Here is a 12853-nt window from a genome sequence, read left to right on the forward strand (position 1 = left end):
ACCAAGTGTATACATTCTCAAAAATGTCAGCTATATGGATTGCTCCAGATTATTTTTCTATAATTAATCTAATACAAAAACCAGTTACATATGATTAGTATGTGTCCACACACATGTTGAAAGAATCCTGTTGAATTTTAGCACTTAAGAACTTTTCCATGTGAAAGCAATACAGATCTGTTACTCTGAGTGAGTAGGACATAGTTTTTATTTTTATTTTTTTGCTTTAAATTTATTTGTTAGTGTGGGATGGGAAGATGCATGCATGTCATGACATACAGGTAGAAACCAGAAGAAGTCCACTCTGTCCTTCCACCTTTACGTGGGTTCCATGACTAGAACTCAGATCTCCAGACTTGTGTGGCAAGAATACCTTCCCACTGGACCATCTTACTAACCTGACTTCCCCTTACCTATACTTTGCTGACCATCAGGTAGTTTGTTCATAGCAGACATTGCTCTAACCATGTGCAGATAAGGTTTTCTTTGACTGAAACATGCCAAATTACTCTCCCTTAAACACTGTAGGGGTCAAATGAGGGTTGTTCATCCTGCAGATGCATGTGGAGTCCAGATGTCTCCTTAATTGCTTCTTCACCTCATGGCACTCATGAAGCCTGGGGCTCCCTGCTGCAGCTGTACTGGCTGGCCAGCAGGCTCCCAGAATCCGCTTGTCTTTAGCCCACAGTGTTGGGTTATGGGAGAGAAGCATCTTGCCCATCTTTCACATGAGAGCTGCAGATGTGAGCTTAGGTCCTCACCTTTCCCTCTGGTCATCTCCCCAGCCAAATTGGACCTTATGGACCAGTATATGATTGTACCTGTGACCTTAAACCTCTGACAGCACTTGACTTAATTGGTGTTAAATTTTTCACAATTGGGCAAATGTTATTCTTGTTTTCTTATTTTTAGAAAAGATAGGGTCTTGCCCAGCCTGACCTCAAACTCATGATCCTCCCGCATCAGACTCTGAGGATTACAGACTACATGTGCACAGCCTGCTCACAGTTAGTTAGTTCTTGTGTTTTTATGTGAACATTGCTGACCATTGTGGAATTTTCCCCTTTACTCAGAGCAAAATGAAATGAATGAGCTATTATTTTCTTTGTGTGTCTTTCTGTTGATGTTTTGTTTACTTCATGTCAATTTGTATAAACTCGGATTGATAATCCTGTGGTGTTTGCTTTCTTCCAGTCATACAATTCAAATTTGTGGTATTTTGTTATATATTTTTTTAATTTTTGTATTGTCTAGAGTTTAGGCCCACACCAAAAAAAAAAAATCCCTTTTTACTTTGAAGTAATTTTTTTTGATGTTTAACCAATTATTTCTATATTATTTTTGGGATAATTTGTCCCTTTTTGTGTGTTTCTTCTTTTATTTGTTTTATTTGTTTGAGTAAACTCACCCTCTCCCTCCCTTCTTCCAGTGTTAGCCTGGAACTCACTTGGTAGCCAGACTAGCTTAAACTCATATTTCCCCTTTGCCTACTGAGTGATGGTTTACAGGTATATGCCACCAAACCTGGCTTGCATCATACTTCTTTTATATTTAAGATTTACTTTTATTAAAAAGAAGAAGAGGAAGAAGAAGAAGAGCCAGGCTGTGCACACCTTTAATCCCAACACTCAGGAGGCAGAAGCAGGGGGAATCTCTCTGAATTCAGGAGGTCCAGCCTGGTCTACAAAGAAAATTGTAGAGCAGCTTGGGCTACACAGAGAAACCCTGTCTCGAAATAGCATATAGTCCATCCATTTATTGTCCTCCTTCACGACAGTACATGTGTATTAGTAAATGTTAGCTAAAGGCCACCCTATGAGTCAGGTAACTGAGGATAATAATTCCCAAACCAGTTTCTTTTTAGCTTTTCTTGTAAAAAGTGTGTGTGTATATATATAACATATTTTGTTCTTTTTCAGTTTCAGAAGACAAGTGTTATCTTTAAATCTAAATGGGTGTAATTCTTTAATGAAAAAATTGCAACATCTTTTTGCCTTTTTGGCTCATACACAAGTGAGTATCTGTAATATGTGCATATTAACTCCATGATAGTGTTCTTTAAACTATACACTACAATGTCTTTTGAACTGCTGGAATTATGTATCATGTCTTCCCCAGGGTAAGACATCTGCCAGTCCTCTAAGTTAGTCATCTGCCTAAACACCGAGCACACTTGTCTCATCTGCTTCCCATCCCTGCGGATACATTGTTCTAAAACCTACTATACAGAAAGTCTAATTTGCTGTCACTAAGCAGTCTTCTTCATGAGGAAAGAATTTTAAAGCTAAGCTCAGAAGGCTGAGGCAGGCCTGCAGTGAGCTCAGGACCTGTCTGGGCTGTGCATATAGCAAGACCCAGTCTCAGAAAGAGGGAGGAAGGGGGAAGAAAAGATGTAAATGTGGTTGAGATTTCTTTTGGTGTGGCTTGATTTTTGTTTTGTTTTTTAGTTTACAGAGACTTAATATTGACATAATAATGAACAATTAAAATAATTTTGTAGTCTAGGCTTTTTTTTCTTTTTTGGTTTTTCAAGACAGGGTTTCTCTGTATAGTTTGAGGTTAGTCTTGAACTCTTGTTCATCTGCCTGCCTCTGCCTCTAAAGGTATGCACCAGTCACCATGCCCAGCTTTTTTCTATTTTCTTTTATGTACCTTTCATTGTAATTTCAGATCTTTATAAATATTATTCATCTCGTAAGTCCTTGCATTAAAACTCTGTGGTGACCTTTTATATTCACAAATTAATTCAGGGAAATCAGCTTGAGGCAGTGACTACAGGTAGTTAGAGCTGGAGGAGAGCAGGAGTAACACTTGATAGGATTGAGTTCATGGCAATGCTGTGTGTCCCGCATGCAAGCTAAGAAATATCTCAGGGATAATTTGCTTTGAGACAGGATCACGTGTGATACAAGCTAGCCTCAAACTATGTAACCAAGGCTGGCTTTGAATTCCCGATTCTCCTGCCTCTGCCTCTTAAGTGCCAGGAATACAGATAAAATATTTTTAAATGGGAAAAATAAAAACAGGATCAAGAAGTGACAGTCAAGACTTTAGAATTGTTAATATACTCATATGTTGTTTATCTGGGAGAAATATGTTAACAAATTGACATTAGGACCCAGGGAATTAAGACTACCTCTTGGCCAGGTGTGGCGGCACACCCCTGTAATCAAGTATTCAAGAGGTGGGGCAAGAGGATCAGACAGGGGACAAAAGCGGTGCTAAATCGTAACCAAAACAAAAGCCTCTCTCCTCTCCTATGTCTTCTAGAAATTTAGTCATTTAATCATTAGTCTATATTTATTTTATACATAAACATGTATGTGTATTTATGCAGATATGTATACTTTATTTACTTATTAAACCAGAGCTATTAGGGAAGAAAACCTTAGAAGGTTTCCCTGCTCTCAAGAACGAAAGAGAAGGTTCATGGTGGAGGTGGTGGCACTCAGGAGGCAGAGGCAGGAGGATCTGTAATCTGTTGATAAAAATATGTGTCCAGTTGACTGAGAAAAATGAACTTAACTTGAAGTTGGCCCCCAGCTAGGATGCTGACCTTCTGAGAGCTGTGAAACAACTCTAACACATAGCATTCTCCTGGACTGAGAAGGCACTATTGCTTATGCCACAGTATTTAAGATATTGAGAGAATTCCAGGTATTCACATCATAGTCGGGTCTTTTCATATGTCTGTGCAGTTCCTTTTTGTGAAAACATCTGGGATTTGAACCTGATGGCCCCAGAATCCATTTCAACTGCCTTTGTACTTCTGGGTGGGAGGGGATTATCAGGGTTCTAACAACTATTCCAAATGCTCCCATTTCACACGTGTATGACTTACACCAGACAGAAAATTTCAATAAAGTAGATTCAGGTAGCTCCTAATGCTCTGTCACTAGAGACACACACACACACACATACACACACACAAACACACACCACTCATTAGCATCATTCTCACACTCAGCTTTTCAAAAGAAATTAGGGACTCAAACACATGTGTGTCGTGGAGGGACAAATGCCAGAGACAGAATGTTGAGTTAGACACATCCGAGACCTGATGTAATCACCCTGCTGTCCACTTGTCTGAGCTAGTCCCTCAGCTTTTCTGGATGTCAGTTCTCTGCAGAATTCATTTGTGGCTAAAAGTTGCTTAACGTAAAAGTTTCACTGCCTCTGAGTTTGTACCCATGCCTGGCGCGTCTCAGTGGAAATGGAGTGCTGTAGAGTTGTAAGCCATCTTTATTAAGGGTCATGTTGCAGGGTCAGTTACTGGTATGCTGTAAGAGTCACTGTCTTACATTTTCCTTTCTGCTGTCAAGAGGGAAGCATATGCACCTCGGATATTCTTTGAGGCTTCCAGACCTCCGTGGTTTACTCCCAGGTCGCAGCAAGACTGCTCTGAGTACCTCAGATTTCTGCTGGACAGGTACAGAGTATTTTAAATTTCATTTAAACTGTGTCTTCTCTTAGTATTTTACTGCCACTTAATGCTGATTTTAGCTTTAAAGCACACTTTTTCAGAATTGATCTTTAAAATACCCTTGTGTTAACTGTGTGTTTTTAAGGTTTTTCTTTGTTTTTAATTTGGTTTTTGTTTTGGATGCTTTCACTTTAAAGTACCTGTTCAAACATAGCAGAAGATTCATAAGGGACCCTACAAAATCTGTTGAGTCCTCCCATTTTTTTCACTACATATCTATGGGAGCTCAGCTTTTCTTCACATATTTCATCTTTAAGAAGCAGATATCAGTAAGAAAGGCTGCAGTACAGATACCAATATCCAGCTGTCTTCTATGAAGCCAGATGCTTAGAATACTTACAGAGTGTGAAGGAGTGCCATTCATTTAAAAATGCTGCATATTGATATGTAATGGATTCATGTTTAAATGTTGTTTTATATATTATTCTGTTTTTATATACTATGTATATACACACATACACACATTTAACCAACACACACACACACACACACACATATATACTTTTCTATATATAGTATATAATATATAAAGTATATATTCTACTTTTCTAACACTTGATAAAATACCATGGCCAAAATCAGCTTTAAGGGAAAAGGTAATTTTGGCTCACAATTGCAGAGAACAGACAGTCTGTCAGGGCAGAGAAGGTATGGCAGCAGGAATTTAAAGTCGGCCTGGCAGTTGGGGAGCAGAGCAAACACAGGAGATGGGGCCAGGCTAGAAAGACTTCAAAGCCTCCCTCAGCAATGTACTCCAGCAAGGAAGGCTACACCTCCTAAATGTTTCATGACCTTCCAGAACAGTGCCAACTTGGGACGCCGGTTCCATAGGGTTTGTTTTGGTTTTGGTTTTTTTAATGACTATAAAGGGACCCTGAGACCAAAACCTTTTAAGAGCCAGTTTATAAGGGTTTGGTAAGTTATAGTGTCTTTTTACCACTTACTAATAAAACATTTTATCAGTGCATTTCTCTGTCTTTGTTCCTTTCTGTAGTATGACTGACTAGTAAAGTTAGCTGGGCTCAGCCTGCACAGCCTGCCTTCTTTCCTACAGTCAGTGGTTTCTTGGTGCTAGGCTGCCAAGACATCAGGCACATGGAGAGGTGTGTGAGACAGCGCAGCAGCCATTGTGGTTGACTCCAGTAGGACGTGGGCTGTACAACAGCAGTGCAGGAGCAACAAAGTGAACGTAGAGTTCTGGCTAGTCCTCTAAGGCTTTCCTGAACTCTACCATTCATACTCTTGATGAAAAGAGGAGAAAAAACTTTAAATTAAGCTTTTTACTGGATTAAATTAACATATTTCTATAAGTCATCAAGATCTCAAAATATAAGTAGCATTAAACTTGGCTATGTGGTGATGTACCCTCCTGCAGGCTCCATGAAGAAGAAAAGATCTTACGCGTTCAGTCCTCGCATGAACCTTCAGAAGGCCCGGCCTGTGCTGACACTTCTTTACAGGAAGTGTCCAGTAAGGCAGCTGCAGCCACGGGGTCTCCTGGCACCAGTGCCAGTGAGGAGAAGACTTTAGTAGAGAGGATGTTTGGAGGGAAGCTGCGGACCCATGTCTGCTGCCTGAACTGCAGGAGCACCTCACAGAAGCTGGAGGCCTTCACAGACCTCTCGCTGGCCTTTCGCCCTGCCCCTTCTGTGGAAGACTTGTCTTTTCAAAATCCAGCTTCCTTACCTAGTGCACAAGATGATGGCCTAATGCAAACCAGTGTGGCTGACCCGGAGGAAGAGCCAATAGTTTATAACCCAGCAACAGCAGCTTTCGTCTGCGACTCGATTGTGAATGAGAGAATATTAGGCAGTCCTCCTGTTGAATTTCATTGTGCAGAAAACAATTCTGTCACTAGTGAGTCTACAAAGATTCTCATCAGTAAGGATGTGCCTCAGAATCCAGGAGGTGAAGCCACACCTTCGGTAACTGACTTACTAAACTATTTTCTGGCTCCAGAGATTCTGACTGGTGACAACCAATACTATTGTGAAAACTGTGCCTCTCTGCAGAATGCTGAGAAAACTATGCAAATCACGGAGGAGCCCGAGTACCTTATTCTTACCCTCCTGAGGTTCTCGTATGACCAGAAGTACCATGTGAGAAGGAAAATCCTAGACAATGTGTCACTGCCACTGGTTTTGGAGTTGCCAGTTAGAAGAACTGCTTCCTTCTCTTCCTTGGCGGAAAGTTGGTCTGTAGATGTTGACTTCACTGATATTAATGAGAACCTAGCTAAAAAACTAAAGCCTTCTGCAACTGAAGAAGCTTTCTGCCCCACACTAGTGCCCTACTTATTAAGTTCTGTTGTTGTGCACTCTGGGGTGTCCTCTGAAAGTGGACATTACTATTCTTATGCCAGAAACATCACAGGTACAGAGTCTTCATACCAGATGTGCCCCGAGTCTGAACATCTGGCATTAGCCCCCTCCCAGAGTTGTTTACTAAGGGGAGAAAGCCCCAGTGCAGTCATTGAACAGGACTTGGAAAATAAGGAAATGTCACAAGAGTGGTTTTTATTTAATGACAGCAGGGTGACATTTACTTCGTTTCAGTCAGTCCAGAAAATCACAAGTAGGTTTCCAAAAGACACAGCTTACGTGCTTTTGTACAAAAAACAGAACAGTGCTAATGGCATACGCGGTGACAATCCAGCCAGTGGTGTCTGGGTCAATGGAGACCCACCACTGCAGAAAGAGCTAATGGACGCCATAACAAAGGACAACAAACTGTATCTACAGGTGAGTTGCAAATATAAGTGTCATTTCTGGGCAGTATAAATAATAGGAAGTTAGTCTGATGCTCTAATTTTAAACTGAACACATTTTTCAGGGATACTGAAGCTTAAATCTGGATTTATATATTTAAACTTATTGTAAATGTAGTGTGAAAGGTGCCAGTTATATGTAATATAGAAAACTGTTTGACTTCAGAACTCTGTCTTGGTTGTTTATAGCTGCAAAAGATGTCCTTTTAATTAGAAAAGATTATAAAATCATGCCACACAGAAACAGTTTAATGGAGTGTAAATGTCCTGCTTCCCTGTCCCTGAGTTCCACCACAGGGAAAACACGTGCTAACTTGTTTCTGTTTTATTTACTGTGGGAAGTGGTGCACACATGGAAGTCAGGGACAGCTCTGTAGAGCCAGTTATCTCCTTCTCCCTCTCATGGGGTCTGCTGAACTCAGACCTCAGGCCTGCAGAACAGGCACTCGGAATCACCTCACCATCCCACAGCTCAGTTTGATGCCAGTTCCTGCAGGCTCTTTCCTGTAGTGTTTTAAGGAACATTTATTTGCATTCAGATGGTTCAGATGAACTAAAATGAGCATGTGAAGGGTATCTGTTCTTCAGGGGTCTGCCACAGAGCCAAGGGCTGATAGAGCATGTACTGGGAAGTAGAAGCTGTGGACTAAACATTTAATGAGAGATCAATTCATCTATGAATATTTTTTAAGAAACTATTTCCTTTGTTTGTGAAATTTTCAAACTTGTGTCAGCAAAAAGAGCCAGCAGAAGCTAGGAGTGGTGGTGATTTTCATATGCCTGCAATCCAGCACTAAGGAACTGCAGGCAGGAAGATTGCAAGTTGGAGGCAGGCATATGCCACATAAAGAAACCAGTCCCCAAAACAAACAAACAAAAAAAAAGGATCAGCAGTAATTCACAGATGAAATTACAGGAATAATAAGTGGCTAGTTCAAATAATTCTATGAGCTTAAAGGTAACTTTTTTAGAGTTTTCAGTTTTGAGTTCACAGAACCCATAAAATATTAGAAGGGAATAAATGAGCCATTAACAGATTTTTATGGAAAATTTTTTTCAGAGGCTTTCAAATTTACTGAGCTATAAAATATCCAAAGGATGATACATGATAAATTTTAGAGGGGTATGGCAATGTTTTAGAGTGTTGCAAGCATTAATTAATTGACTTTACAAAATAATTAGAATTTTAGAATTGGACTGATTACCATTAATACCCATTCTCGTGACTTCATATCCAGGTAAAAAAGCAGGATATGTCCATCTCCTTGGCCTTTTGTCACTTGACGTGGAGGTCGAAGAGGACAAAGAAGAGCAGAGGGTTCCGTTGCAATAGAAAAATCTACAGCACAGACTGTACACTAGTGCAAGGCCCACTACACCCTTCCCTCGTAAACAGATTATCAGTGTTACGATGTTTATCCATCGTTGAACTGGCAAGCGTGCTTTATGGCCACAGCTGCTCCTACTTGGAATGCAGTCCAGATCCTTGTGTTCTGGCTTACCCATTCCCTTGGCCACATGGCATTTGAGCATGAGTGGCCCTTCTTTTCCCTGTTCTTTTAGGGTCCAGTTTTACACCCTGCCCGATGACTCTGCCATTATCTATTCACAATTGCTCTTTGTAAAACTAAATAATGACCTTTTTACAATTTTTTAATTTTTTTGCATGAGTGTATACATATATATATATATATATATATATATATACACACACATACACACATACATATATATACAACGTGTGTGTTGTTAACATGTGGAAATGAGAGCAGTTTATGGGAGTCATCATCACTTTGCCATGTGGGTTCCAGAAATACTCCAGTCGCCAGGCCAGCTCGCCTTCCCAGTAACTTCTGTTCTAAAATAAGAGTATTAGGATTTATTCAGCATCTAATATGCACTTGGCACATAGACAGATATCTCTGATTTCCTGGTAAGCACTCTATTAAACTAGTAGGAAAGAGTCCTAAGTCCCACTGTAAGAAGATAGCTTCATTTTACTTACCAGTGTTTCTTGAGATTTGCCTGACTCTTTAAGTAGTCTAAGAGAGTGGTAGGGAAACCCGTGCCTTTAGTGTTGCGCTCAGACACTTCCAAATGCATCATAGCTGTTAAAGACTGCCATCGGATTGGGAAGTTTCCCAGGAGTGTCCCCTTCCTTAGTAGTTAGGTGAAATAAATAGTGAGCAGTGACTTTCGGGGTCTGTCACTACAGCTCCACGAGGAATTTGCCCTCTGCCTTGTCTCCTCCAAAGGTGGTTGTGTACTTTGTTTGTGTGCCTAAGTGGTAACTACTTAAAAAAAAAATGTCAGCTTTTATTTTATCATATTTTATTTTTGATTTTTTGAGACAGGGTTTCTCTGTGTAGCCTTCGCTGTCCTGGAACCCTCTGTAGACCAGGCTGGCCTAGAGCTCAGAGGTCTACCTGCCTCTGCTTCCCTAGTACTGGGATTAAAGGTGTGTGACACTATGCCTGGTTTGAAGCCAGTATTTTTAAATGAAGGGTGCTTGGTAAAGACAAAGATGGTTTTAGAAGATTTGTATATGTGCTGTATTTATCCATTGTATATAGCTTTTTTAATTTCATAAACATTACTTTTAATTTTAGGAACAAGAGTTGAATGCTCGTGCCCGGGCCCTACAAGCTGCATCTGCTTCATGTTCATTTCGGCCCAATGGATTTGATGACAATGATCCACCAGGGAGCTGTGGGCCAACTGGTGGAGGGGGTGGAGGAGGATTTAATACAGTTGGCAGACTCGTATTTTGACCCTGAGAGAATTGAAAATGCATCTGGTCACAAAACATCCAGTACTATGGCTGTTAAAATGTCAGGCTGTAATGGATAGCATATCTATCTTATTTTTCTTTTCATTAGACCCAAATACTTTAAGAAAACACACTCAGTGTTTTTATTTTCTTGAAATACAAAATGCATCATGGAAAAAAAAAATCTACCTCTTAAACTTCCATTTGCATTTATGGTTAGACATGCTTGACCAAAAATGTTGAGAGGAAAAAAGCATACCTGGTCCCTAATTAAGCTGCATTAAATTTGGTAGAAGGATTTAAATGTTGTATTTTCAGTTTTACTGAACGAAAATAATCCATTTAGCATTCTTTATAAAAGAATTGAGCTAGAGGTTCAATATATATGTTGTTTTAAGAAAAATGAAAATCTTTGTTTCTGGTAGAATTACCCCATTATTAAATTCAAGTCTTTGGGAATAGTAAAGATGCCCAGTCTCTGGAGGCAATAACAGTTTAGACTTCAGCTGCCAGACTCGGGGCCTTCTGCGCATGCTGGCCTCAGCATCACTCTTGGTTTCAAGAACTCGTGTCTTTTAAAGGATTATTTACACACACATGGTGAATGAATTTATAGAAGGTGCATGACCCTGTAAGGGCAGTGTTTTTAACCTGACTTTGTAGTATTTCCAGTTGTCCAAGGACTTTAAAATCCTGTTTTAGGGAGTGTATCTCTTGTGTGTTTTCACAGGAGTTGAGTCCTGTATGTGCCTTGCAGTACTGTAATTCAAACATAGGTATCTTTGGCTGCAGAAAGTTTTCTAAAACAAAATGTTAGGAAGTAAATTTTGTGCTAACATTAAAATTATAATTTTTAAAGGTATTAGATTTTTTCAGAAGTAAAATCTGACGGTTCTAAAGCAGTAAGTGTAATGGTAAATTTCTAACTCTTAGAAAAATTCAGAGGAAATGAAGCTAGTTTAAGTAAAAGATCTTCAATTGATTTGTTACTGAATCCTCAAAACATTAAACATTGATAATATGTTTAGAGTTGTATATTTGGAATTTTTTTTCTTTATTTGAGACTCCTGCCTTATAGTCTCTGCTTCAGAGAGTACTCAAATGCCTCACCCCACCATCCCTACCCCCTCACCCCACCATCCCTACCCCCTCACCCCACCATCCCTACCCCCTCACCCCACCATCCCTACCCCCTCACCCCACCATCCCTACCCCCTCACCCCACCATCCCTACCCCTCACTCCACCATCCCTACCCCCTCACCCCACCATCCCTACCCCTCACCCCACCATCCCTACCCCCTCACCCCACCATCCCTACCCCCTCACCCCACCATCCCTACCCCTCACTCCACCATCCCTACCCCCTCACCCCACCATCCCTACCCCCTCACCCCACCATCCCTACCCCCTCACCCCACCATCCCTACTGTTCTTTTTTGGTTCTGGGGTGTTCTTGTATGGGGGAGGAAGGGTTCTTTTTATTTTCTTTTGGCCTGGAAACATGTCAGTCCTCCTGGGTCTTGATTATACAGTACTCAAACGTTGTCCCAAATACCCTTCTTCCTGGCTCTTTTAACACATCCACAGCCATGTATTGTTCTGAAGATTGATCGTGTGTTTATTTTGAAAACACTTTAAGGAAATAATGACCTTTGGTGACTTGAGGTTTATCTTTCCCCAGCTTTTGTGGCAGTGAATAAGAACAACTCCTCATCTTCATCCTGCTGCCCCCACCCTCCCTGTTTCCAGTCACCAGGGGGACTCTGAACACAGCCTGTTAGAGCTGGCTTCCTCTGGTCCTGACAGTGCTTTCCTGAGTTACCCTGTGTTCAGTTAGCACATGCTGAATGATGACTATAACCAGATTGTGTCAGTCTTAGCATTGCAGAAATTGGATTAAAATTGGGTGGAGGTGCTTCTGGAACTAACACAGAGGCAGTAAGTTCCCAGTTCCACCTGTGACTGTCAAAGATTTCAAGGATTTTATATGTCAAAACATGATTACAAATGAGAAAGTGTAAATTCTAGTAGTAGTACTAGGATTATGCAAATTTTAGTTGGATAACCAATACCAAAGTTGAGGGCTTTCTTTTAAGATGAGAAATGTTGATCACTAACAGCTTGCTTTATTCATGTGTTTGGAAAGCGAGAAGCCCATTCAGCTGAACTTCATAAGGTGGCACCCTGAACTGACCTGCCCTCACACAGCTGTTAGTGCTGCCTCATTTATACACTGTCACCGGGCCTCTCTGTCTCCGGTACCTCCATGTCCTTCCCGTGCTCTGTGAATGTTGTTCAGCTCTCGTGTTACAGACGGAGCAGAGGACCATTGGTATTTCTCTTCAGTTCGGTGCAAGACAGATCAAATGAAACTGCCATCGCTGCTAAAGAGAGTAATGTATTAGGCTTCACTATGCACCAAATATAAAGCTAGACATGCAAGTCTGTGCCTCTGAAAGATATCTGTTGATACACTGCAGAAGTTGGGATATTTTTCCACAAAGAAATAGGCAAGAAATGAAATATATATAGGGCACAATCTTGTAGGCCCTTTTACTATGTCTATAGTAGATGGATGTACAACTCCTGACATTCACATAGCCAGCTGGAGGGATGATCCTGACTTATTCTCCAAGTATCATCCATTAAATCATATCAGAGAAGGAAAAAAAATTTAGTCTTAAATCTATAATAATAGGAGTCGGCGTGTAAAGGTGCTTGCCACCGATCCTGAGGACCTGACTTCAATTATTCAATCTTCATGATCCACCTGATGGAAAGACCCAACGTCCACACATATGTCATGACACAAGCACCCACCATCATACATA

General features: G+C 40.7%; 1 protein-coding gene across 1 annotated transcript in view; it reads left to right on the plus strand.

Annotated features, from left to right (window-relative positions):
- The window catches only part of Usp38 (ubiquitin specific peptidase 38), a 33564-nt gene extending 22509 nt beyond the window's left edge, over nt 1–11055 (plus strand). Inside the window, exons 7-10 of the mRNA XM_048447537.3 lie at nt 1920–2013; nt 4323–4429; nt 5859–7224; nt 9860–11055. Of these exons, the coding sequence (XP_048303494.2) occupies nt 1920–2013; nt 4323–4429; nt 5859–7224; nt 9860–10021 (1729 nt within the window). The 3' untranslated portion in view covers nt 10022–11055. The remainder of the gene's footprint in view (nt 1–1919; nt 2014–4322; nt 4430–5858; nt 7225–9859) is intronic.
- The last annotated feature ends 1798 nt before the right edge of the window (nt 11056–12853 follow it).

The sequence above is a fragment of the Myodes glareolus genome, chromosome 22 (genome assembly GCF_982192425.1).
Source record: "Myodes glareolus chromosome 22, mMyoGla1.1, whole genome shotgun sequence".
NCBI classification, from domain to species: domain Eukaryota; kingdom Metazoa; phylum Chordata; class Mammalia; order Rodentia; family Cricetidae; genus Myodes; species Myodes glareolus.